Source organism: Eleutherodactylus coqui, chromosome 12 (assembly GCF_035609145.1).
Source record: "Eleutherodactylus coqui strain aEleCoq1 chromosome 12, aEleCoq1.hap1, whole genome shotgun sequence".
Taxonomy (NCBI): domain Eukaryota; kingdom Metazoa; phylum Chordata; class Amphibia; order Anura; family Eleutherodactylidae; genus Eleutherodactylus; species Eleutherodactylus coqui.
Genome location: NC_089848.1, coordinates 637,641 through 665,424, shown reverse-complemented (window position 1 = coordinate 665,424; position 27,784 = coordinate 637,641). Strand labels below are relative to the sequence as shown.

The 27,784-nt window shown below is 45.6% G+C and overlaps 1 protein-coding gene across 1 annotated transcript in view; it reads right to left on the bottom strand.

Annotated features, from left to right (window-relative positions):
• ITGA9 (integrin subunit alpha 9) overlaps positions 1 to 27,784 on the bottom strand; it is a 508,591-nt gene that overhangs the window by 340,820 nt on the left and 139,987 nt on the right. Inside the window, 3 exon segments of the mRNA XM_066585284.1 lie at positions 9,143 to 9,211; positions 18,248 to 18,333; positions 22,298 to 22,427. Coding sequence (XP_066441381.1) covers positions 9,143 to 9,211; positions 18,248 to 18,333; positions 22,298 to 22,427 — 285 coding nt within the window.

The window sequence follows — 27,784 nt, the reverse complement described above, 5'->3', positions numbered from 1 at the left end:
TAGATATGATACAAGATAAATAGATAGATATGAGATAGATATGATACAAGATAAATAGATAGATATGAGATAGATAGATATGAGATAGATAGATAGATATGATATGAGATGGATGGATAGATAGACAGATAGGAGATAGATAGGAGATAGATAGATAGATAGATATGAGATAGATAGATATGAGATAGATAGATAGACAGAAGATAGATAGATAGATAGATAGATAGATAGATAGGAGACAGATAGATAGATAGGAGATAGATGATAAATACATAGAAGATAAATAGATAGATATGATACAAGATAAATAGATAGATATGAGATAGATATGATACAAGATAAATAGATAGATATGAGATAGATAGATATGAGATAGATAGATAGATATGATATGAGATGGATGGATAGATAGACAGATAGGAGATAGATAGGAGATAGATAGATAGATAGATATGAGATAGATAGATATGAGATAGATAGATATGAGATAGATAGATAGATAGATAGATATGATACGATACAAGATAAATAGATAGATATAGATAGATGGATATGAGATAGACAGATAGATAGATATGAGATAGATAGATAGGAGATAGATAGATAGATATGAGAGAGATAGATAGATATGATACAAGATAAATAGATAGATATGAGATAGATAGATAGATAGATAGGAGATAGATAGATATGATAGAAGATAAATAGATAGAAGATATATAGATAGGAGATAGATAGATAGAAGATAGATAGATAGCAGATAGATAGATAGCAGATAGATAGATAGCAGATAGATAGATAGCTATGAGATAGATAGATAGGAGATAGATAGGAGATAGATAGATAGAAGATAGATAGATAGCAGATAGATAGATAGCTATGAGATAGATAGATAGGAGATAGATATGATAGAAGATAAATAGATAGGAGATAGATGGATAGCAGATAGATAGGAGATAAATAGATAGATATGAGATAGATAGATAGATATGATACGATACAAGATAAATAGATAGATATAGATAGATGGATATGAGATAGACAGATAGATAGATATGAGATAGATAGATAGGAGATAATAATAATAATAATAATAATCTTTATTTGTATGGCGCCAACTTATTCCGCAGCGCTTTCAGGCATGGATAAATGCAAAACAATACAACAATTACAATATAAGGTACATTGGGTTAGACACAAATGGGTTGAGGGTGGTACAGGAGGTGCAGGGGGTGGGGAACACAGGCAATAGGAAATATTATGTACAGATCATTTATCAGAAGGCAACCAGGGTGGAGCACCATAGGGAGGGGCGAGGGACTAGGTCAGGAGATTTGGTATGCCTCCCTGAAGAGGTGCGTTTTTAAGGCACGTCTGAAATTTCGTGCATCGGGAATTGTCCGGATGCCTTGGGGTAGAGCATTCCAGAGGATGGGTGCTGCTCTAGTGAAGTCCTGTAGGCGAGCATGAGAGGTTCGTATTACAGGGGTGTTTAGTCTGAGTGTGTTTGCCGATCGGAGTGAGCGGGCTGGGTGGTATACTGACAGGAGGGAGGTGATGTATGGTGGCGCAGCGCCATGCAGAGCTTTGTGAGTGAGGTAGAGGAGTTTAAATTTAGTTCTGCAGTGGATGGGCAGCCAATGCAGCGACTGGCATAATGCAGAGGCGTCTGAATAACGACTGGATAGAAAAATGAGTCTAGCTGCTGCATTTAGTATGGATTGGAGCGGAGCGAGTCTAGTGCGGGGGAGGCCGATGAGTAGCGAGTTGCAGTAGTCAAGCCGGGAGTGGATGAGCGCAACCACGAGCGTCTTTAGCGTGTCCGTGGTTAGGAACGGACGTATTTTAGCAATATTTTTGAGGTGCATGTGGCATGTTTGGGCCAGAGATTGGATATGGGGGGCAAAGGAGAGGTCAGAGTCCAGTGTGACCCCAAGGCATCGGGCATGCCGTCGGGGGGTTATGATGGTGCCAGACACTGGAATGGAGATGTTGAGGGGAGGTCGGTTAGAAGGTGGAAAGACAAGGAGGTCAGTTTTAGAGAGGTTTAGTTTGAGAAAAAGGGAGGACATAGTGTTAGAGACAGCGGACAGACAGTCGGTGATATTTTGGAGGAATGGTCCAGAGATCTCACGGGAGGAGGTGTATAGTTGGGTGTCGTCAGCATAGAGATGGTATTGGAGGCCGAATCTGTGGATGGTTTGTCCAATTGGGGCAGTATAGATAGAGAAGAGAAGGGGACCAAGGACTGAGCCCTGGGGTACCCCGACAGCGAGAGGAAGTGGAGCAGAGATAGAACCAGCAAAGGAAACACTGAAAGAGCGGTCAGAGAGGTAGGAGGAGAACCAGGAGAGAGCAGTGTCCTTTAGACCAATAGAGCGGAGCATAGTGAGAAGGAGGTTATGGTCGACAGTGTCAAATGCAGCAGACAGGTCAAGGAGGATTAGTAGAGAGTAATCACCTCTCGACTTTGCAGTCATCAGGTCATTTGTTACTTTTGTAAGGGCAGTTTCGGTCGAGTGTAGAGAGCGGAAACCAGACTGGAGGGGGTCAAGGAGTGAGTTGTCAGAGAGAAAGCGAGTGAGCCGGGAGTAGACCAGGCGTTCCAGTAATTTGGAGATAAAGGGGAGGTTTGAGACGGGTCGGTAGTTAGCAGCATTAGTCGGGTCCAAGGTTGGTTTTTTAAGCAGAGGGGATATAATGGAGTGTTTGAATGAGGAGGGAAAAGTGCCAGAGGTTAGGGAGAGGTTGCAGATTGTGGTAAGGTGAGTAATGAGAGCTGGGGAAAGGGAACGGAGGAGGTGAGAGGGGAGAGGGTCGCTGGCGCAGGTGGTAGGGCGGGCAGTAGAAAGGAGCCTGGAGACTTCTTCCTCTGTCGTTGGTTCTAGCGTAGATAGTGAGTAGGTGCTGGATGCAGTGCTGATGAAGCTGGGATCAGGGCTAACCATGCAGCTTTCAGAGATTTCTTTTCGAATGTGGTCGATTTTTTCTTTGAAATACGCAGCTAGTTCTCCAGCAGTCAGGTCTGTCACAGGGGCCTGTTCCTTGGGGCTGAGGAGGGAGTGAAAGGTCTCAAAGAGTTGTTTGGGGTTGTGGGATAGTGAGGAGACAAGGGAGGTGAAGTAAACTTGTTTGGCATGGTGAAGGGCTAGGTTATACATTTTAAGCATGAATTTGAAGTGGAGGAAGTCTGCTGGCAGCTTTGACTTTCTCCACAGCCGCTCGGCGCACCTAGAGCACCGCCGGATGAAGCGTGTTTGGGACGTGAGCCAGGGTTGCCGTGGTCTGCGTTTGACAGCTCGCGTCACGGGCGGTGCCACTTCATCCAGGGCACGGCTGAGGGTGGTGTGGTAGTATTCGGCTGCCAGGTTAGGGCAGGGGAGGCGAGAGATGGGCGATAGGGAGGACTGAATAGCTTCGGCAAACTGTTTAGTGCGGACAGACTGGAGGTTCCTAGAGGTGCGATAGATAGGAGGGTCAGGAGAGATGCTAGGGTGCCTGATGGAGAAAGAGAGAAGGTTGTGATCCGAGAGTGGAAGTGGGGAGTTAGTAAAGTGAGAAGCAGAGCAGAGACGGAGGAAAACTAAATCGAGAGTGTTACCATCTCTATGAGTGGGGGAGTCGGAGATTAGCGATAGGCCAAGGGAGGAGGTAAGTGTTAAGAGCCGGAAGGCAGATGAGGAGCTAGAGTCGTTAGTAGGAATGTTGAAATCACCAAGGATGAGGGTTGGGATTTCACAGGATAGGAAGTGGGGGAGCCAGGCAGCAAAGTGGTCTAGGAACAGGCGGGTAGGACCTGGGGGGCGGTAAATAACTGCGACACGCAGCGGCAGTGGGCGGAAGAGTCGCAGGGTGTGGACTTCGAAGGAGTGAAAGGTAAGCGAGGGAGCTGAGGGAATGACCTGGAAGGTACAGTTTGGGGAGAGGATGATGCCTACTCCTCCACCGCGTCTGTCATCCGATCTGGGGGTGTGGGAGAACTGCAGGCCATCATAGGACAATGCAGCGGGGGAAGTGGAATCGGACTGCTGTATCCAAGTTTCCGTGAGGGCGAGCAAGTTCAAGCGTTTAGTGGTGAAAAGGTCATGGATAGTTGGGAGTTTGTTACACGCAGATTGTGAGTTCCATAGGGCGCATTTGAATGGGGGAGGGGGGGCATTTTGGCAGAGAACAGTACGGGGTGGGCCTGGGTTGGGGGAGATGTCCCCTGCAGCTAGGAGTAGCAGAGTAGCAAGGGTGAGCACATGGCTAGGGGATTTGTGTGGGTGTCTGAGGCGTTTCTCTGCAGTATTGGGGGGTTGGAGGCGTCTTAGGAAGTTGAACAGTGCATGGGAGCCATACATAGGTGAGGAGAGGAGGGAAGGGCTGATGTGGATGGAGTGTGTTGGGGCTGGGCGTTGGAAGAAAGTGTGAAGGCTTGAAAAGAGGATGGTGAAGGAGATCAGTGCTAAGAGGAGAGTATTTCCCTCCAGGCTTTGGGCAGTTGTGCATGTTACCTGTCTCCTGCACTGTCGAACTGCGCTGTATAACTGCATCATTCAACAGCATCAAAAACACTTGTTGCTGGACACTTAGTGCTGGACACATCAGGGGAGGCTGCCTCAGGGGAGGCATGGAGGGTAGAACTGACTTTAAAGTTCTGGCTATAGGACTTCAGCTGGGAGGGGCTTGTTACATTTCACTAGTCAACCAGCTGACCTGACCCACCTTTAGATGATAGATAGATAGATATGAGAGAGATAGATAGATATGATACAAGATAAATAGATAGATATGAGATAGATAGATAGATAGATAGGAGATAGATAGATATGATAGAAGATAAATAGATAGAAGATATATAGATAGGAGATAGATAGATAGAAGATAGATAGATAGCAGATAGATAGATAGCTATGAGATAGATAGATAGGAGATAGATATGATAGAAGATAAATAGATAGGAGATAGATGGATAGCAGATAGATAGGAGATAAATAGATAGATATGAGATAGATAGATAGGAGATAAATAGATAGATAGATATGAGAGAGATAGATAGATAGGAGATAGATAGATATGAGATGGATAGATAGATAGATAAACAGAAAGACAGACAGATAGATAAATCCGCAGCAAATAGAGTTCATAGCATGCTATGGGAAATCACTTTTTCCTGAAAACTAGTGGAAAACAATTACGACTTCCACTCACAGAGGAAAAAAAATTGCAGCATAGATAGAAGATAGTTAGATATGAGATAGATAGATTGATAGATATGAGATAGATATGATAGAAATAAATAGATAGATATGAGATAGATAGATAGAAGATAAATAGATAGATAGGAGATAGATAGATAGATAGGAGATAGATAGGAGATAGATAGATAGATAGATAGGAGACAGATAGATAGAAGATAAATAGATAGATAGGAGATAGATAGATAGATAGGAGATAGATAGGAGATAGATAGATAGATAGATAGATAGATAGATAGATAGATATGATAGAAGATAGATAGATAGATAGATAGATAGATAGGAGAGAGATAGATAGATAGGAGATAGATAGATAGATAGATAGATAGATATGATAGAAGATAGATAGATAGATAGATATGATAGATAGATAGATAGATAGATAGGAGAGAGATAGATAGATAGGAGATAGATAGATAAACAGAAAGACAGATAGATAAATCCGCAGCAAATAGAGTTCATAGCATGCTATGGGAAATCACTTTTTCCTGAAAACTAGTGGAAAACAATTATGACTTCCACTCACAGAGGGAAAAAAAAATCGCAGCATAGATAGAAGATAGTTAGATATGAGATAGATAGATATGAGATAGATAGATAGATAGATAAATAGATAGGGGATAGATAGATAGGAGATAGATAGATAGATAGATAGGAGAGAGATAGATAGATAGGAGAGAGATAGATAGATAGATAGGAGAGAGATAGATAGATAGGAGAGAGATAGATAGATATGAGATAGATAGATATGAGATAGATAGATATGAGATAGATAGATAGAAGATAAGTACATAGATAGAAGATAAATAGATAGATAGGAGATAGATAGATATGAGATAGATAGATAGATATGAGATAGATAGATAGATATGAGATAGATAGATAGATATGAGATAGATAGATATGAGATAGATAGATAGATATGAGATAGATAGATATGAGATAGATAGATAGATATGAGATAGATAGATAAATACATAGATAGAAGATAGATATGAGATAGATAGGAGATAGATAGATATGAGATAGATAGATAGATATGAGATAGATAGATATGAGATGGATAGATAGGAGATAGATATGAGATAGATAGATAGATATGAGATAGATAGATATGAGATGGATAGATAGGAGATAGATATGAGATAGATAGATAGATAGATATGAGATAGATAGATAGATAGATATGAGATGGATAGATAGATATGAGATAGATAGATAAATAGATAGATATGAGATGGATAGATAGATAGATAGATAGATAGGAGATAGATAGATAGATATGAGAGAGATAGATAGATAAATCCGCAGCAAATAGAGTTCATAGCATGCTATGGGAAATCGCTTTTTCCTGAAAACTAGTGGAAAACAATTACAACTTCCCCTCACAGAGGAAAAAAAATCGCAGCATGCTCCATTTTTGCACCGATTCAATGTGGACGACTTCCATTGAAGTCAGTAGAAGCCATCTGACCCGTGCCCGCCTGCCTAGTGACGACGCGGGAAAAATAAACATTAAAAAAAAAATCTGAACTGCGCATGTCCGATAGCGACTCTCTGCGACCATCTGCAGTATGGAAAGAGAAGAAAAAAACACCGGTGCACAAGATCGCGGGCCGCAGTCAGAGCCGAGATCCCTTGCCGGAACCCGCTTGTGAAATCCAGCTCTGCTGTGTGCAGGCGACCTAAGAAAAGGACATATTGCAGAGATGTTTTTGAGGTTTAGAGACATGAGGATGCGAGCAAGTGAATCTAGGGAGCAAAGACACCAAGACAGCGGGCGCGCTACCTAGGAGTTATGGGAGGTTTACGCTGGTTAGTAGATGGTGCAGTTACAGAGGACCTGATGTTAGAGACAGCGGACAGACAATCACTGATGGTTTGCAGTAGTGAAGGGGTGGATGAGGTCCCCAAAAGAGGTGTAGAACAGTAGTCACCATTAGATTTCGCTGTCAGGAGGTTATTTGACACTTCAATAAGGACGACCTCTGTAGAATATAAAGTACAAAAAGCAGATGGTAAGGGTTGAAGAAGAGAATTCACAGACAGCTCATGTGGCCAGAGCAGACCAAGCGTTCCAGGAGTTTGGAGATGAAGAGAAGATCAGAGAGGGGCGATTAGAGATGGGGCGATTAGAGATGGGGCGATTAGTGATGGGGCGATTAGTGATGGGGCGATTAGTGATGGGGCGATTAGAGATGGGGCGATTAGAGATGGGGCGATTAGAGATGGGGCGATTAGTGATGGGGCGATTAGTGATGGGGCGATTAGTGATGGGGCGATTAGTGATGGGGCGATTAGAGATGGGGGGGATTAGTGATGGGGCGATTAGTGATGGGGCGATTAGAGATGGGGCGATTAGTGATGGGGCGATTAGTGATGGGGCGATTAGTGATGGGGCGATTAGTGATGGGGCGATTAGTGATGGGGCGATTAGTGATGGGGCGATTAGTGATGGGGCGATTAGTGATGGGGCGATTAGTGATGGGGCGATTAGAGATGGGGCGATTAGAGATGGGGCGATTAGAGATGGGGCGATTAGAGATGGGGCGATTAGAGATGGGGCGATTAGAGATGGGGCGATTAGAGATGGGGCGATTAGAGATGGGGCGATTAGAGATGGGGCGATTAGAGATGGGGCGATTAGAGATGGGGCGATTAGTGATGGGGCGATTAGTGATGGGGCGATTAGTGATGGGGCGATTAGTGATGGGGCGATTAGTGATGGGGCGATTAGTGATGGGGCGATTAGTGATGGGGCGATTAGTGATGGGGCGATTAGAGATGGGGCGATTAGAGATGGGGCGATTAGAGATGGGGCGATTAGAGATGGGGCGATTAGAGATGGGGCGATTAGAGATGGGGCGATTAGAGATGGGGCGATTAGAGATGGGGCGATTAGAGATGGGGCGATTAGTGATGGGGCGATTAGTGATGGGGCGATTAGTGATGGGGCGATTAGTGATGGGGCGATTAGTGATGGGGCGATTAGTGATGGGGCGATTAGAGATGGGGCGATTAGAGATGGGGCGATTAGAGATGGGGCGATTAGAGAGGGGGCGATTAGAGAGGGGGCGATTAGAGATGGGGCGATTAGAGATGGGGTCGGTAGTTCACCCAACTGCAAGAAACCCATTTGAGGTGTGTGTCAAGGTCACTGCAGTGTACGTCAGGAGGGTCGGAGTGTTGGGAAGCTGCTTTGTCCAGAGCACGGGTGCGAGTTTTGCTTTAATGTCTGGAAGCAAGATCGGGATAAGATTGGGGTCAATGATGACTGTAGGAAGTCTATAGATTGCTGAGTGTTAATGGCCTGTGGATTTCTATGTGCGCCATAGGTAGGAGTATCCTGAGAGAGACAAGCACGCTTGTAGGAGAGACGACTGTGGACAGATTGAACAGAGCTGAAGCAAAACAGCATGAAGCTGTAACTTGTTGAATGCCCTTGGGTGGAGGCAAGGTTAGAAACTGAAAGGCAGAAAGGAAGATTGGGTTATCAGTGTGGATGTTAAAGCCGATCCAGAAACTGGCAGGAACGGGGTGTTAGACGACCGCCATGAAATGAATAGAAGTGGACCTCAGCGGAGAGGAATGTAAGTGTGTGTGCCGGGGGGATAACCTGGAAGAACACCACCTTCATCGAGCAGCAAGGGAAGTGATGTGACACCGCTGAATCCAGGTTTGTGCAAGACACAGCAGGTTGAGAGATTTTGTACTAAAGTTGTAAATGGCTCCAAGTTTGTTGTATGAGACTTCCAGAGCGCACGCCAAAATTAAAGTATTATGTGGATGGCCTCCTTCGTTGGTTAGATGCGTCTTATCTCACACTGAATTAGCAATCATCAGGAACTAGAGCCAAATTATAACAGATATAAATCACTGTAGAATAAAAAGAGAAAATTCACCTTTTTGCCTAAAGCTTGAAAAATCCTAACAAGTGATCCAGATGCCTTATCTGATCTGAAGATATAGACCTAAAAAGAAAAATAAGATGTGGTTTGCTTGGTGTTGGACACACTCGTACCATATTTATACAACATCTGGATAATATGAAAAATACTGCAGGACAACTAAGGAGAAGAACAATATAGAAGGATGTGAGGGCGGCAAACATGTATCCATTGTGTATCTTGTATCCATCTGACATGCTTCAGCCTGACATTTTATAAACGTGTATTTTCCATAACTAGAGCATTCCAGACAGAATATCTTGGCTTTGACGAAGTAGTAGAAAACAATCATTGAAACAAGTTGCTTAATAACCAAGTGCTCTATAAATAAAAGGTAAGAAACCTTATTGCTTACAAATTGTCTCTCCCTCCCCAATGTTTCTCTTCGCTGGCCAAGGAGGTCACTATAGTACCTCAGAGTTAGGTACTGCAGCACTTTCTATGCAGACTATATCCTTACAATCAGGTTTTAATCTGATGTTTAACTGGTGTAAAAAGTTATGGCAATATTGGTTCATAGTTCTACACTGTAATTCGTGTTCTGGCAATATTCTCCAGCCCCTGGTGTATACAGGTCAGCTAGCACCAGACAGGGGAGTGTAAAGCCAGGCTTAGCAAAGAGTTGATAGTCTGGGATTGGTAGCTTGGATCCCCATCATAGATAGATTGGCAGTATAAAAGGTAGAGAATGGGCGAGTTATGGAGTCTAGTCCAGGAAAGCCTGAGATAGACACCGGGAAAGAACCAGGAGAACATCTTCACTGAATCTTCCAAGTATGGGGAAGAACAAGAAGAAAGGCAGTGCAGTGGGAAGTGGAACATCTAAAGTGTGAGTACTCAAGAGCAAGAACGTTTTAGTAACAGAGGAAAGAGAAAAGGAGTGTAGAAGAAGATCCAAGTCAACCATTTCCAGGCACCAAGCAGTAAGGAAAGCAAGTCAGTCAGAGTCAGGCCCAGACAGGAAACAAAGCTAAGATGCAAAGCACAGAGCATAAATGTATTTCCCTGTATCAAGTCCCTGAGCATCTGGAGAATTAATGCCTGCAGCTGTAACCGTTTCTACTAAAGTCTGTCAATGTGAACTGTATGCAACAAGTCAAGTTAATCTCTCATCTACTCTTAAAGAAAACAGTTTTGGATTACTGTACGACCCGACTACTAGAGTCACTTCTCACGATGAATTCCATCTTCAACATCTGCACTGAGGTACCACACTAAGCAATCCAGGCAGGACAGAGGTTGATCCCCCAATTTTTGTTTAGTTCTCCACTTTTAATATTTATCATTTTGTTTGGAATGGGTCCCTACCCGAACACGGACTGGTGTCACAACAAAACAACATCTTCCCCTACCTGACTCTGCGGGTAGCGCCCCACTGGGGAATACCCATCTTACCCTGCCTGAACCATGCGGGCAGCACACAGGGGGAACTGCTAAATTTTACTACTCTGTAGCACCACGTCCAGACCATATTCACAGCCTTTCCAGGACGAGCAGAGCCACCGTAACTACCATCTTCATTTCCCTCGCTGTTTAACCCCACCTAGGTCTGCGCTTGATCGCCACAGCACTACTGTGGTGCTTTGAGATCTGTGTCAAAAATAGAATCAGACAGAGGTATATTTTATTGCGTTATTGTGTGATTGTTGAATAAAAGAATGACCAGATACTGTTGGAACGTGATCTTGTTGGTATAGATAAAAAGATAGATAGATATGAGATAGATAGATATGAGATAGATAAATAGATAGATATGAGATAGATAAATATGAAATAGATAAATAGATAGATATGAGATAGATGAGATAAATAGATAGAAATGAGATAGATAAATAGACAGATAAGAGATAGATAGAAACGAGATATGAGAAAAGAGATATGAGATAGAGAGATATGAGATAGAGAGATAGATATGAGATAAATAGATAGATATGAGATAGATAGATATGAGATAGATAAATAGATAGATATGAGATAGATAAATAGATAGATAAATAGATACATAGGAGATAGATAAATATGAAATAGATAAATAGATAGATATGAGATAGATAGATGAGATAAATAGATAGAAATGAGATAGATAAATAGACAGATAAGAGATAGATAGGAGATAGACAGATAAGAGATAGATAGAAACGAGATATGAGAAAAGAGATATGAGATAGAGAGATATGAGATAGAGAGATAGATATGAGATAAATAGATAGATATGAGATAGATAGATATGAGATAGATAGATAGATAAGATAGAAAGATAGATAGGAGATAGATAGATAGATAGACAGATAAGATAGATAGAAACGAGATAGACAGATAGATAGGAGATAGATAAAAAGATAGATAGATAAGATAGAAAGATAGATATGAGATAGATAAATAGATAGATATGAGATAGATAAAAAGACAGATAAGATAGAAACGAGATAGACAGATAGAGAGATATGAGATGGATAGATAGATATGAGATGGATAGATATGAGATAAATAGATAGATAGGAGATAGATAGATAGATAGGAGATAGCTAGATATGAGATAGATTGATATGAGATAGATTGATATGAGATAGCTAGATATGAGATAGCTAGCTAGCTAGATATTAGATAGATAGATATGAGATAGATAGATAGATAGATATGTATGAGATAGATAGATATGAGCTAAATAGATAGATAGATATGAGATAGATAGATAGATAGATATGAGATAGATAGAAAGACAGATAAGATAGATAGAAACGAGATAGACAGATAGATAGATATGAGATAGATAGATAGATATGAGATAAATAGATAGATATGAGATAGATATAGATAAATAGATATGAGACAGCTAGATATGAGATAGCTAGATATGAGATAGCTAGATAGATAAATATGAGATAGATAGATATGAGATAGATAGGCATGAGATAAAGAGATAGATAAGATAGATATGAGATAGATAGGAGATAAATAGATAGGAGATAGATAGTTAGGAGATAGATAGATAGGAGATAGATAGATAGGAGATAAATAGATATGAGATTGATATGAGATAGAAAAATAGATAGATATGAGATAGAAAAATAGATAGATATGAGATAGATAGGAGATAAATAGATAGATAGGAGATAGATATGAGATAGATAGATATGAGATAGATAGATAAGATAGAAAGATAGATAGGAGATAGATAGATAGGAGATAAATAGACAGGAGATAAATAGATAGGAGATAAATAGATAGGAGATAAATAGATAGGAGATAAATAGATAGGAGATAAATAGATAGGAGATAAATAGATAGATAGATAGGAGATAGATGGATATAAGAAAGATAGATATGAGATAGATAGATATGAGATAGATAGATATGAGATAGATAGATATGAGATAGATAGATAGGAGATAAATAGACAGGAGATAAATAGATAGGAGATAAATAGATAGGAGATAAATAGATAGGAGATAAATAGATAGATAGATAGGAGATAGATGGATATAAGAAAGATAGATATGAGATAGATAGATATGAGATAGATAGATATGAGATAGATAGATAGATAGATAGATAGATATGAGATAGATACGGGATAGACAGATAGATAGATACGAGATAGACAGATAGATAGATATGAGATCGATAGATATGAGACAGATAGATATGAGACAGATAGATAGATAAGATAGATAGATATGAGATCGATAGATATGAGACAGATAGATATGAGACAGATAGATAGATAAGATAGATAGATACGAGATCGATAGATATGAGACAGATAGATATGAGATAGATAGATAGGAGATAGATAGATAGATAGATATGAGATAGATATGAGATAGATATAAGATAGATAGATAGATATAAGATAGATAGATATGAGATAGATAGATACGAGATAGATAGATACGAGATAGATAGATACGAGATAGATAGATACGAGATAGATAGATATAAGATAGATAGATACGAGATAGATAGATACGAGATAGATAGATACGAGATAGATAGATACGAGATAGATAGATAGATATGAGATAGATACCGTAGATATGAGATAGATATAAGATAGATAGATAGGAGATTGATAGATATGAAATAGATAGATAGGAGATAGATAGATAGATATGAGATAGATAGATATTAGATAGATATAAGATAGATAGATAGATATGAGATAGATAGATACGAGATAGATAGATAGATACGAGATAGATAGATAGATATGAGATAGATAGATACGAGATAGATAGATAGATATGAGATAGATATGAGATAGATAGATATAAGATAGATAGATAGATAGATATGAGATAGATAGATACGAGATAGATAGATAGATATGAGATAGATATGAGATAGATACCGTAGATATGAGATAGATATAAGATAGATAGATAGGAGATAGATAGATATGAGATAGAGAGATATGAGATAGAGAGATAGATAGATACGAGATATATAGATATGCAATAGATAGATATGCGATAGATAGATACCGTAGATATGAGATAGATATAAGATAGATAGGAGATTGATAGATAGATAGATAGATATGAAATAGATAGATAGGAGATAGATAGATAGATAGATAGATAGGAGATAGATAGATAGATAGATAGGAGATAGATAGATAGATATGAGATAGATAGATATTAGATAGATATAAGATAGATAGATAGATACGAGATAGATAGATATGAGATAGATAGATATTAGATAGATATAAGATAGATAGATAGATACGAGATAGATAGATATGAGATAGATAGATACGAGATGGATAGATAGATAGATAGATAGGAGATGGATAGATATGAGATAGATATAAGATAGATATGAGATAGATAGATACGAGATAGATAGATAGATAGATGATAGATAGATATGAGATAGATAGATAGATAGGAGATGGATAGATATGAGATGGATAGATAGATAGGAGATGGATAGATATTAGATAGATATAAGATAGATAGATAGATACGAGATAGATAGATACGAGATAGATAGATACGAGATGGATAGATATGAGATAGATAGGAGATAGAGAGGTATGAGATAGATGGATATGAGATAGACACCGTAATGGCTTGATGAAGGCCAATGTCTGGCCGAAACGTTGCCTGAACTAGCTACATGGATCAATAAAATTTTTTTTTATATGTTGTATAACTAGTTGCACCCTTATATGCTGCCACATTTATATATTTTGGATGACGCTGAGGTTGCTAGTTCACAACCTTTTTGTGGCTATTGCATAGTTTTGTTTTAAAAGAGGTTCCTCCCATTTGGGAGTTTATGTGCCAAGCAGTGGGTGCTGCGGGTCCCTATATTTTGACAAAAATGCTGTGATTCAGTGTGACTGTGACAGTGCTGTGACAAGGGACGCCCCGCGGAGATGAAGAAATCCTCTGTCACAGCTGTAGCAGAGGATTGCGATCTTCTCTGTATGTCGGTCGGGCTGCTGCAGCTGCCGCCGGCCCCATTGACCACAGGTGAAACCCCTGGATGTGACAGCATCCAGGGGTTTCACACTCAAGGAATCGCCTGCTGCAGCTGTCACAGCCGCAGCAGGGGATCGCGGGCAGTGCACTTTTTGTGCAGAAAACCGCAGCCAGGTCTGTTTTTTCCTGCGTGCCGCCCGCTTTGCTCGAGTGAATTTTTGAACGCATGAGTTATGCGCCCACAATTTGCCCGTGTGACAGTGCCCTTAAGGTATTGATATGCAGAGGAAACATGTTGATGTAGACGAAATTTTCCCTTCTTCCTCTTGCCACTGCCTTACTATCACACGGAGCTTTCTCTTATTCCAGTGCTTATTTGTCAGAAAATATAGTAATAAAAATGGCCTAAACATGAAATGAATAAATCACCGGATCCAGATGGCAGAATGTGACAGACAGAGCCTTATGTACTAGTGAAGGACTCGCAGGTACCGGCTGTGGTGGCAATATTTAATAAGGAGTTAGAAGAGAAGCTGCAGGCCGCTAAGTCAAACTTCTACTCGGGGTAAAACGCTTGAATGGTTTCTAAGAGATGCTATACTGGAGGGATCAATGAGGGATCGGGCCCGCTTCTATGGGGAGGTAAGTTCTAGACTGGACTGCAGAGAGATTTTCCACCTCATACAGCGGATCTTGATTATTCCAAAGCGTTTGACACTGTGCTGGTAAAAAAGCAGAATGCTTTGGGGACAAATCGTGGAAGTGGTTAAGTAACGGACTCCGTGCTAGAAAGAGTTCAGCTCTGCATGAAACCTTGCGGTCACAAAGGCCGCCCATTATATGGGATCTCAGGAGGGACCGCGTGGAGCACAGCCGGTACATGATGCACACCGCAGCATCTATTTGGATTATAAATGATGCATTTAACGATCCCTTGTCTGCCAGCGCTCAGTTTGTGCTTCCATGAATGTATCTTCTATGAGATACGGTTAATAAGTTCAAGGAAGATTAATGAGTGATGTGCACCGGATCAGCGCATTTTTATCAAGGTTCACATCTATAACGGCTGTGTTGGTTTTTTGTGGTCTCTTAATTATAAAATTTCTACAACTAGAAATTAAAGCCTTAATACAAATAAAACCATACGGTGTACTGGTGATTAATGGGGAAGGTAATATCAATGTCATGTATGCTAAAAGAATGTAACTGGAGTCGGCAAAGGAAAGTAATAGCCAGACAGGCCTGAAAACCAAAAACCAGAGACGGTAAGTGATGGGTCAAAGCAGAAGACTGAACCTACTAATGCTTCCAAGGATGAGAGAGAATAGGGACCAAGGCCTTAACCAGGCAGTCAACCCAAGTGCAGCAAAGCTTTTAATGGAAATCCTAATAACCTCGTCAAAGTGAGCCAAACCATGTCTGTCAGGGGTCACTAAAATTACTAGCGGATATAACAACACCTTAAGATGACTTATTTCACAATCCCCTTCATGGATCGTTCAAGAACATCCAAACGCCCCCAGTGTAGGGATATCCTGATAGCCACAAACCCCACAAACCGACGAACAGTGCAATATGTTCTGGGTTAAACCATTACCCTTTCTCAAGCTCCTGGCTTACCTATCTGCCAAATTTGGTGCAGATTAGTCGTCATTCAGCTGAACATTTTTTGTGAACGTGTTGAGAACAGCAGGTCCCAGAGAGCTGAAACCTTCCGAAGCGCCTGCTCTACCTGTGGGGCAAATGTGATGCATATTGGTGCAGTTGGTGCAAAATGATCCAGTTGTTTGGGCATATTACAAACGGTAGGTGGTAAAGAGACGAAACCCGGTCTAAAACATCTGAAAGTGTCCTAACTATGTGCCAAGTATGGTGGAGATGGGTTTAGTCATTCGGCTGTGTATAAAGAACAGACAACATGAATTACTTTATAGATATATATAGCTTCGCACGGGTCTGTTGCGTGTAACGGTTTGTTGTTGGTGTGTGTGGTTAAAATGTATATATGGTGAGTTCCACAGGTCAAGCAGGCGCTGCAGAATGTCTGAGACCTTGTGAAGCACCGGACTCAATTATGTGGTACATTTGGTGCAGATGGGTCCAGTCAGAGGAGATTGGTTTAGTTATTTAGCCGAAATCAGATCTTTTGTGAATTTGCCACGAACAGTAGGTCCTAGAGTGCTGAAACCTTCAGAAGCGCCTGATGTGCCCATGTGCCAACTTGTGTGCAGATCGGTCAGTTATTTGGCCGTGTATAAAGAGCAGAGAACAGAAATTAATTTTTCTTTCTATAAAGATAGACTAAGACAGACGCAGTAAGTCACTCCTTGGCTCAGGCGCAGGCAGTCATTAGGACCTCTATTAACCCTTTAATGTACTTTGCTTAACTACCTGTGTCCGGTCCGAGTTCCGGATTTTGTGTCACCATTATTACTGACATATCTTAATCTTATCCTATTTTTCTACCATAGGGGGCTTCTATTGATTCTTTTCTGTGTTAATGTCAATGCAACGGATCAGGGATCAGAAGATGGAAAATCTGAAACCCATGGCTTGCAGAAGGAGCAGGATGCTGCCGTGCTGATGTGGTGCTCCGACCGCCGCACCCTCCTGGGCCGTACAGGGTACGCTGCGGAATGAGAGAGGCCAGGAGCATTCGCCTTGTTTCTAGGTGGAATATTGAGCTCTTTTTCTCAGCATTGCTAATGAATACTTTCATTCTTCAGAGGGTCCTCAGCAGCCTTAGGCCTCATGTCCACGGGGAAAATAAGAATTAAAATCCGCAGCGGATTTTAACTCTTCTCCTGCCCGCGGATCCGCACCCCATAGGGATGCATTGACCACCCGCGGGGTAGATAAATACCCGCGGATCGTCAATAAAAGTGATTTTAAAAAAAATGGAGCATGAAAAAATCTGGACCATGCTCCATTTTCATGCGGGTCTCCCGCGGGGTCGGCTCCCGCGGGCTTCTATTGAAGCCTATGGAAGCCGTCCGGATCCGCGGGAGACAAAAATCAGATTTTACTCACACGCTCCGGTTCTTCTCTTCGGCGCCGCGCCATCTTCTCTCAGTCGCGGCCAGATCATTTTGCTTCGGCCCGGCGCATGCGCGGGGCACGTCACCGACGTCATCGTGCACATCCGCCGAGCCGAAGAATGAAGATCCGGCCGCGACGAGAGAAGATGGCGCCGCAGCGAAGAGAAGAAACGGAGCGGATGGGAGGTGAGTTTATTCTGATTTATTGTTATTTTCAGCGCTCATGTCCGCGGGGCAGGAGGGACCCGCTACGGATTCTACATGGAGAATCCGGAGCGGGCCAGATTTTCCCCGTGGACATGAGGCCTTACAGCCCCCGCTAACCGGCCTGTTTACTCTAGAAGCTGATAAAAGGTAAATGAAGCACAGCTGGTCTGAGACATCAAGTGCAACAAACCCTCATTAGAACTAAACTGCTAAATGTGTGGATTAGTTAATTAGGTTTTCACTTCTGCAGTCCAGTTTCGCCCAAACAATGTGCTAATTATATCTCAGAAGTTAGAAAGGAAACCAAAGTTCATTGCTGTTGTGGAAATGAGAGCGGCAGTTTTCGGTGTCACATGCATGCTGCGTAGTGACGGAAGCCTCACCTTTCCGATCCCACTATCTCGGGGGGCTCCACCTACTATGTCCATAGTGGTGGGCTGTGAAAAGTGACCAGCGGTGACCGCATATCCTGCAATGTAGAAAACAGAGGAGGTTATGAAGTAGAAGTGCCTGTAACAATGCGCTGCCCCATTCTACACCGCGTTCAGCATCCCGCTAAGAGCGCTCGGAACAGAATCATTTCTTAAATTATTACTGAAAAGCCCCCTATGCACATAATGTACTTACAGCCTCACATTAAGGCCGTATTCCCACCACCGTATATATGCCGCTATTTAGCTGCGCTCAAAAATCCAGTAAAAACCGGGACCATCTAAAGCGTTGGCTTCCAATATATTCATTCAGATGAGCGATTTTAAGCCGCATTAAAATAGAACGTTGGTCGACGATTTTATACGCTGCGTCCCAAGATACGCTGGAAGCTCCCATAGACTCCTATGTATGCTCAAAAAAAGGGAGGGGAAGGGAGTTTTCCTGCGTCCAATGCTGGGAAAAGAAGACGGCTCTATTCAAGCATTAGCAGTCATCCTGATGATTTCTGCTGATTGGGGGATTTCCACGCTGCAGCGTCTTTTTGCTGGACATGGCACAGCCGCCTGCGTGAACGGCAGGAAATACCAGGCTAAAGATTGGGACTTGATTGCGGCTATTCTTCATTCATGCCATTTTTCAGTGCATATGTCAAACGTAAAAATCATATGGCGGTGTGAAAGAGGCCCAAGGCCGTGCTCACATGAGTGTATCTCACAGCGGGCGGGCGGCGAGATATACGTGTGCGGAAGGCAGCCAGTGCGCAATAATATTGCATACTGGCTGCATGCCATTCTTCACCGTGTACCATATTGGCGTGCATGCCATTCTTCACCGTGCACCATATTGGCGTGCATGCCATTCTTCACCGTGCACCATATTGGCGTGCATGCCATTCTTCACCGTGCACCATATTGGCGTGCATGCCATTCTTCACCGTGCACCATATTGGCGTGCATGCCATTCTTCACCGTGCACCATATTGGCGTGCATGCCATTCTTCACCGTGCACCATATTGGCGTGCATGCCATTCTTCACCGTGCACCATATTGGCGTGCATGCCATTCTTCACCGTGCACCATATTGGCGTGCATGCCATTCTTCACCGTGCACCATATTGGCGTGCATGCCATTCTTCACCGTGCACCATATTGGCATGCATGCCATTCTTCACCGTGTACCATATTGGCATGCATGCCATTCTTCACCGTGTACCATATTGGCATGCATGCCATTCTTCACCGTTTACCATATTGGCGTGCATGCCATTCTTCACCGTGCACCATATTGGCGTGCATGCCATTCTTCACCGTGTACCATATTGGCGTGCATGCCATTCTTCACCGTGCACCATATTGGCATGCATGCCATTCTTCACCGTGTACCATATTGGCATGCATGCCATTCTTCACCGTGTACCATATTGGCATGCATGCCATTCTTCACCGTTTACCATATTGGCGTGCATGCCATTCTTCACCGTGCACCATATTGGCGTGCATGCCATTCTTCACCGTGTACCATATTGGCGTGCATGCCATTCTTCTCCGTGCACCATATTAGCATGCATGCCATTCTTCACCGTGCACCATATTGGCGTGCATGCCATTCTTCACCGTGTACCATACTGGCTGCATGCCATTCTTCTCCGTGCACCATATTAGCATGCATGCCATTCTTCACCGTGTACCATATTGGCGTGCATGCCATTCTTCACCGTGCACCATATTGGCGTGCATGCCATTCTTCACCGTGCACCATATTGGCGTGCATGCCATTGGTCACACTAGATAATAAGCTATAGACTGCAAGAATGCGGATTTCCCAGCTTATTCCAATCTTAAAAGGGTTCCCAGGCAGTATCCGCAGGGGTACACCGGGGTCGGAGCGGAAGCCAATGCTCCACCCCCTGTGTATTGGCAGGCGCAGCTCTCATTGATTTCAATGTTTGACTTGGAAGGGCGCTCCTCGCCATGGTGGCAGCGCCACGGCGGCTTCTCCCCGACCGGTTCGTCTAGTGACAGCTCTCTTTCTGTATGTGTATATCAACTATCCAGGCAGGGAAGAGCCGCGACAGCGCCCCCCATGACTCAGAGTCAAACTTTACCATATATTTATTCTGAAACATCGTAGCAGTTCAGAACACATCCACGGGCAGACGCGGCGCGGGCAGCATCAACCCGCATAAAGGGTCGCTCACCGCACAACAGGGTATGAAATATCAAAAATGCCAAATACTAAGATTATAACCAGAAGCTGTAACTAAATTGGAAAAAGCAAAGTTTGAGGGTGAAGTCACACGAACGTATATCGGCTCGGTTATTACGCCGAGCCGATATACGTTGTCCTCGTGTGCAGGGGAAGGGGGGGGGGGGGGAGGATGGAAGAGCCAAGTGCAGGAACTGAGCTCCCGGCCCCCTCTCCGCCCCTCTGCACTATTTGTAATGGGAAGAGGTGGGGCGGGTCTGGGGCTAAGTTCCGCGAATATGCAGTCCACGCCCTCCGTAGCGCCAGGAATATGCAGTCCACGCGCTCCGCAGCGCCAGGAATATGCAGTCCACGCGCTCCGCAGCGCCAGGAATATGCAGTCCATGCGCTCCGCAGCGCCAGGAATATGCAGTCCATGCCCTCCGCAGCGCCAGGAATATGCAGTCCACGCCCTCCGTAGCGCCAAGAATATGCAGTCCATGCGCTCCGCAGCGCCAGGAATATGCAGTCCATGCGCTCCGCAGCGCCAGGAATATGCAGTCCATGTGCTCCGCAGCGCCAGGAATATGCAGTCCATGCGCTCCGCAGCGCCAGGAATATGCAGTCCATGTGCTCCGCCGCGCCAGGAATATGCAGTCAATGCGCTCCGCAGCGCCAGAAATATGCAGTCCATGCCCTCCGCAGCGCCAGAATATGCAGTCCACGCGCTCCGCAGCGCCAGAATGTGCAGTGCGTGCCCTCCGCAGCGCCAGGAATATGCAGTCCATGCGCTCCGCAGCACCAGAATATGCAGTCCATGCGCTCCGCAGCGCCAGGAATATGCAGTCCATGCGCTCCGCAGCGCCAGGAATATGCAGTCCATGCGCTCCGCAGCGCCAGGAATATGCAGTCCATGCGCTCCGCAGCGCCAGGAATATGCAGTCCATGCGCTCCGCAGCGCCAGAAATATGCAGTCAATGCGCTCCGCAGTGCCAGAAATATGCAGTCCATGCCCTCCGCAGCGCCAGAATATGCAGTCCACGCGCTCCGCAGCGCCAGAATGTGCAGTGCGTGCCCTCGCAGCACCAGGAATATGCAGTCCATGCCCTCCGCAGCGCCAGGAATATGCAGTCCATGCGCTCCGCAGCACCAGAATATGCAGTCCATGCCCTCCGCAGCGCCAGAATATGCAGTCCACGCGCTCCGCAGCGCCAGAATGTGCAGTGCGTGCCCTCGCAGCACCAGGAATATGCAGTCCATGCCCTCCGCAGCGCCAGGAATATGCAGTCCATGCCCTCCGCAGCGCCAGAATATGCAGTCCATGCGCTCCGCAGCGCCAGAATATGCAGTCCATGCCCTCTGCAGCGCCAGAATATGCAGTCCATGCGCTCCGCAGCACCAGAATATGCAGTCCATGCCCTCTGCAGCGCCAGAATATGCAGTCCATGCGCTCCGCAGCACCAGAATATGCAGTCTTCACTGTAGTCAACGGAGAACATGAAGAGTTTCTTCTGCTACTCCTCTATGGCCTTCTCCATCAGCGCAGTAAGATCTCTGGTTCTTGATCTGTTAACACAAGGTTTGGCCATTTTCTACAAAGATGAGGCTGCGGTCTTCATTAGATGGCTTGTGACAAGTGTAACATCCTACCAGGACTCCTGACTCCTCTGCCCAGCGTATGACTTACCTGTGGGGTCAGTGACTCCCGAGTGTGAAGATACCATGAACACAAGTCTAATAGGGAAGCTCCTGCCTTGCTCTTCCCACAAGGCCCGGCCCGGACCAGCACTGGTAGCCCACGCTAACCCATACTTGCCCAAATACGTGTAGCCTTTAGCGATGACCGCCTCATTATTCAGTTTGAAGTACGTGTTGTCAGTAAGATTCAAGACTTTAACTGTTCCGGTCCAGTAATAGGACCCCGGGGCTCCCATGACAACCAGCTCCTAAAAACACAGAAAGGGGGAGAGGAAATATGCTTCAGTGACAATGTACAATAACAGCTGGATAGTTTTAGCTGCTGGAGTCAAGTAAGGTTGATTGTGACAGCTCTACCGCAGCACAGGTTGCTACCTTGTGACTAAGGCCTAATGTCCACAGCGGGTCAGACTGCGGATTTGGGAGCCCGCAGTGGAATCGGCCAAGGACAGTGCTTACCTGTTTGGGTCTTCACTGCAGAAGTGAGGGGAATTGCCGGCCGGCCCGTCGGCACACAAGCACAGTGGAGATTTCCTTTTTTTTTTCAAATCTCTTGCTTTCCCATGAAATCCACGGCCTATCCGCCATGTCAACTGCAGACGGCCCACAGATCGCACGGCTTCTATTAACGTCAACAGAAGCCGTCTGTGCAGGAATCGCTGCAAAATGTATTCTCCGCACCAAAAGGTCCGCAAAACAAATGGGCATGCTTTAATTAGGCTGTGGACGCCCATGTACCCCTATGGGCGGATTGAGCCGCGGATCGTCCATGCTCTGTCTTAGGCACAGCTTCTCAGATCTCAGCCAGGCCATTGACTCAGTTATTATTCATACGTTGATGTGAATAGCGCTCAGGCGATGGAGGATGTCAGGCGCGCTGCGACATTCATTGCATACTGCAGTCTATAGGCTTGTCATTTATTGGGGAAGGCGCTGCTCTGGCCTTTTTTATTGGTTTACATCTTACTAAGGGGTTAATAAAGAGAATGAAGCCGCAGCGATTAATTCTCCACTTTTACAGGCAGGAAGCGGTTTATTGTTTGCACACTGAGGGGCTGTAATAGGATCCAAACCTCAGATCACAGCATGCCACAAAGCAGCCAATTAATCGCCATTAATTTTGTGGGTGAAAATGTTACAATTTGTTTTAAATCCTTGAGATTCTATCATTTATAACTCCCAGACTTTTCCTCTCCCACTCCAAAAGCCCGGGTTATAGATATTTGGCCCGTGTGTAGCGTGTTTTTTGCTGCATTAGATGCACTTTGTTCCCCCTGGGGGGGGGGGGGGGGGGTTAGTGTTTCTTATAAAGCAAATGCGCCAAAATTCAAGCTGGCCGACACTACAGCAGGATGGCACGTCCGCAGGGGAGGACATTCCTCTGAACGCCCCCGTATACACTGATTGGTGGGGAGTGCCGGCGGTAACTGCTGCTACTCCCGCCATAACACGAGTGCCGCTGTTAGAGCTCCGCTGCTCCTGCTGTGGGAGAGGAAGGAAAGTCCCTGCGGAGCTCAAAACATTCTTTTCTTATTTTCCTCCTCTAAAACGTAAGTGCGTCTAGAATGAAAAATATGGTACATCGGAGGCAGGACCGCTGCAGCAAGGGTGCGACCAGCAGCCGGGGTCTCCTGTCCCAAACGTCAGAAATACCGTGCTATTTATCTATCCAGGACTGGTGGGGATGATGCCGACGGCGGGCGGCACTGCAGAATATGTTGGCGCAGGACGTCACTGTATGATCGCTACAGCTATTATTATGATACAGAACACGGATTGAGATGGACCTTTAAGTGACTCCCAAGCTCATGAACGAGGGCCGCATCTGCAGCCCATAGGCCAACGTATTGTCCCTGAGCGACTGCATTGTTTCCGCGGACAGCCAGGCATTCTGGCACCGAGGAGCACCATGTGACAGACATAATCACCCAAATACATGATCTATAAAGAGGGTTGTTATTCCTGCATTCCTCTCTTTATTCTCTTATTTGGAGTGCGATGACATCTTTACGGCTTTCCACGGACGGACGCCGCGCCTGATCTGCTTTGGATCTGAAATGATCCATCCACAAATGTCACTCAGATATTTGACAACATAAAGGCCAAAGCCCATCAATCTGTTAGCAGAGAGAATAGAGGAGTGTTCATGGGAACAGCGGCTATTGTGGGGCCCCCTTACTACCAGCGGTCTGTATGATGTTACGGCACTGGGGCCCACTTACTACCAGCGGTCTGTATGATGGGACGGCACTGGGGCCCACTTACTACCAGCGGTCTGTATGATGGTACGGCACTGGGGCCCACTTACTACCAGCGGTCTGTATGATGGTACGGCACTGGGGCCCACTTACTACCAGCGGTCTGTATGATGGGACGGCACTGGGGCCCACTTACTACCCGCGGTCTGTATGATGGTACGGCACTGGGGCCCACTTACTACCAGCGGTCTGTATGATGGTACGGCACTGGGGCCCACTTACTACCCGCGGTCTGTATGATGGTACGGCACTGGGGCCCACTTACTACCAGCGGTCTGTATGATGGTACGGCACTGGGGCCCACTTACTACCAGCGGTCTGTATGATGGGACGGCACTGGGGCCCACTTACTACCCGCGGTCTGTATGATGGTACGGCACTGGGGCCCACTTACTACCAGCGGTCTGTATGATGGTACGGCACTGGGGCCCACTTACTACCCGCGGTCTGTATGATGGTACGGCACTGGGGCCCACTTACTACCAGCGGTCTGTATGATGGTACGGCACTGGGGCCCACTTACTACCCGCGGTCTGTATGATGGTACGGCACTGGGGCCCACTTACTACCAGCGGTCTGTATGATGGTACGGCACTGGGGCCCACTTACTACCCGCGGTCTGTATGATGGTACGGCACTGGGGCCCACTTACTACCAGCGGTCTGTATGATGGTACGGCACTGGGGCCCACTTACTACCAGCGGTCTGTATGATGGTACGGCACTGGGGCCCACTTACTACCAGCGGTCTGTATGATGGTACGGCACTGGGGCCCACTTACTACCAGCGGTCTGTATGATGGGACGGCACTGGGGCCCACTTACTACCAGCGGTCTGTAGGATGGTACGGCACTGGGGCCCACTTACTACCAGCGGTCTGTATGATGGTACGGCACTGGGGCCCACTTACTACCCGCGGTCTGTATGATGGTACGGCACTGGGGTCCACTTACTACCAGCGGTCTGTATGATGGTACGGCACTGGGGCCCACTTACTACCAGCGGTCTGTATGATGGTACGGCACTGGGGCCCACTTACTACCAGCGGTCTGTATGATGGTACGGCACTGGGGCCCACTTACTACCAGCGGTCTGTATGATGGTACGGCACTGGGGCCCACTTACTACCAGCGGTCTGTATGATGGGACGGCACTGGGGCCCACTTACTACCAGCGGTCTGTATGATGGTACGGCACTGGGGCCCACTTACTACCAGCGGTCTGTATGATGGTACGGCACTGGGGCCCACTTACTACCAGCGGTCTGTATGATGGTACGGCACTGGGGCCCCCTTACTACCAGCGGTCTGTATGATGGTACGGCACTGGGGCCCACTTACTACCAGCGGTCTGTATGATGGTACGGCACTGGGGCCCACTTACTACCAGCGGTCTGTATGATGGTACGGCACTGGGGCCCACTTACTACCAGCGGTCTGTATGATGGTACGGCACTGGGGCCCCCTTACTACCCGCGGTCTGTATGATGGTACGGCACTGGGGCCCACTTACTACCAGCGATCTGTATGATGGTACGGCACTGGGGCCCCCTTACTACCAGCGGTCTGTATGATGGTACGGCCCTGGGGCCCACTTACTACCAGCGGTCTGTATGATGGTACGGCACTGGGGCCCACTTACTACCAGCGGTCTGTATGATGGTACGGCACTGGGGCCCACTTACTACCAGCGGTCTGTATGATGGTACGGCACTGGGGCCCACTTACTACCAGCGGTCTGTATGATGTTACGGCACTGGGGCCCACTTACTACCAGCGGTCTGTATGATGGTACGGCACTGGGGCCCACTTACTACCAGCGGTCTGTATGATGGTACGGCACTGGGACCCACTTACTACCAGCGGTCTGTATGATGGTACGGCACTGGGGCCCACTTACTACCAGCGGTCTGTATGATGGTACGGCACTGGGGCCCACTTACTACCCGCGGTCTGTATGATGGGACGGCACTGGGGCCCACTTACTACCAGCGGTCTGTATGATGGGACGGCACTGGGGCCCACTTACTACCAGCGGTCTGTATGATGGGACGGCACTGGGGCCCACTTACTACCAGCGGTCTGTATGATGGGACGGCACTGGGGCCCACTTACTACCAGCGGTCTGTATGATGGGACGGCACTGGGGCCCCCTTACTACCAGCGGTCTGTATGATGGGACGGCACTGGGGCCCACTTACTACCAGCGGTCTGTATGATGGTACGGCACTGGGGCCCACTTACTACCAGCGGTCTGTATGATGGTACGGCACTGGGGCCCCCTTACTACCAGCGGTCTGTATGATGGTACTGCAGCTCGTCTGGCAATCCTCCGGGACATCTACCAATGAACTTATTAGTCGGAGGTGTCCGACTCTGTCCAATCAGCGCTCACTTTGTAGGGACATACCCATTTGACAAGGCAAAAAATTAAACACCTAGTTGTCAATTTATTCATTGATTTCAGGGAGGAATAACAGAGGAACGGCGCAGCGCAGAGTTGTGGACGCTCCCGAATCCTTAGATATTACATGTACATAATGCCTCCTCTAGTATTACAGTAAGTCCCCCTGTGAAGGGAAGGTTCTGACGCCCCTATACTGCATGTAATCCCATCCTTCACTGATGCATTAAGCACACCTCGATACAGAGAAATCCCCATGTCAGAGGGGCGACAGCGCTGCGTCCCATCACTGTGGAAGGACTCAGCGGGTGCTTCACTAATACTGCGATGGCAATAGATACAGCAATGGTATCCAAGGAGGTGCGGGGGCAGCCGAAGCAGGTGCGGGCAATAGATACAGCAGGAGGAAGTCACAGACACCACTAAAGTGATAAAATCCAGAAGATAATCCATTACAGGCATTTCTGAATTATTACATATAATGCACATACGGCTTATAGCGCTGCAGCGGGCGCCATCTTTAGGATTCTGGCTCACTTCTGTACGCTGCGTTGGAGCATGGCCAACCGGCTGCTCCCTTCTTCGCAGCTTTAGTTCGGGGTTATGCATTAACTTATATAAGTATCACGTTTAGACACTTCACTAGTTCCCAGAGGAAGCCATATCACGGCGCCAGGCGTGGGCCTCGGTGCCCTTTCTGCGGGCAGCTATATCAGCTCTTTATTAGGCAGTTTTTCTAATTGGTATTTATCATTTCTGAAGCCTCTCGCCCTCCAGCTGGGCTCACTTCTGGGCATGCCTGATCTACTACTTCAGGCTCACGCACTTCATTACTTGTGTAGATTCTCCCATATTGCCCCTACTTGGGTAATGCTTGCGGTGCCGCTATATTGGCCGCTGGCTTGTCAGTTACACTTATTTTAATGGATTTTAAGCTGTGTCTA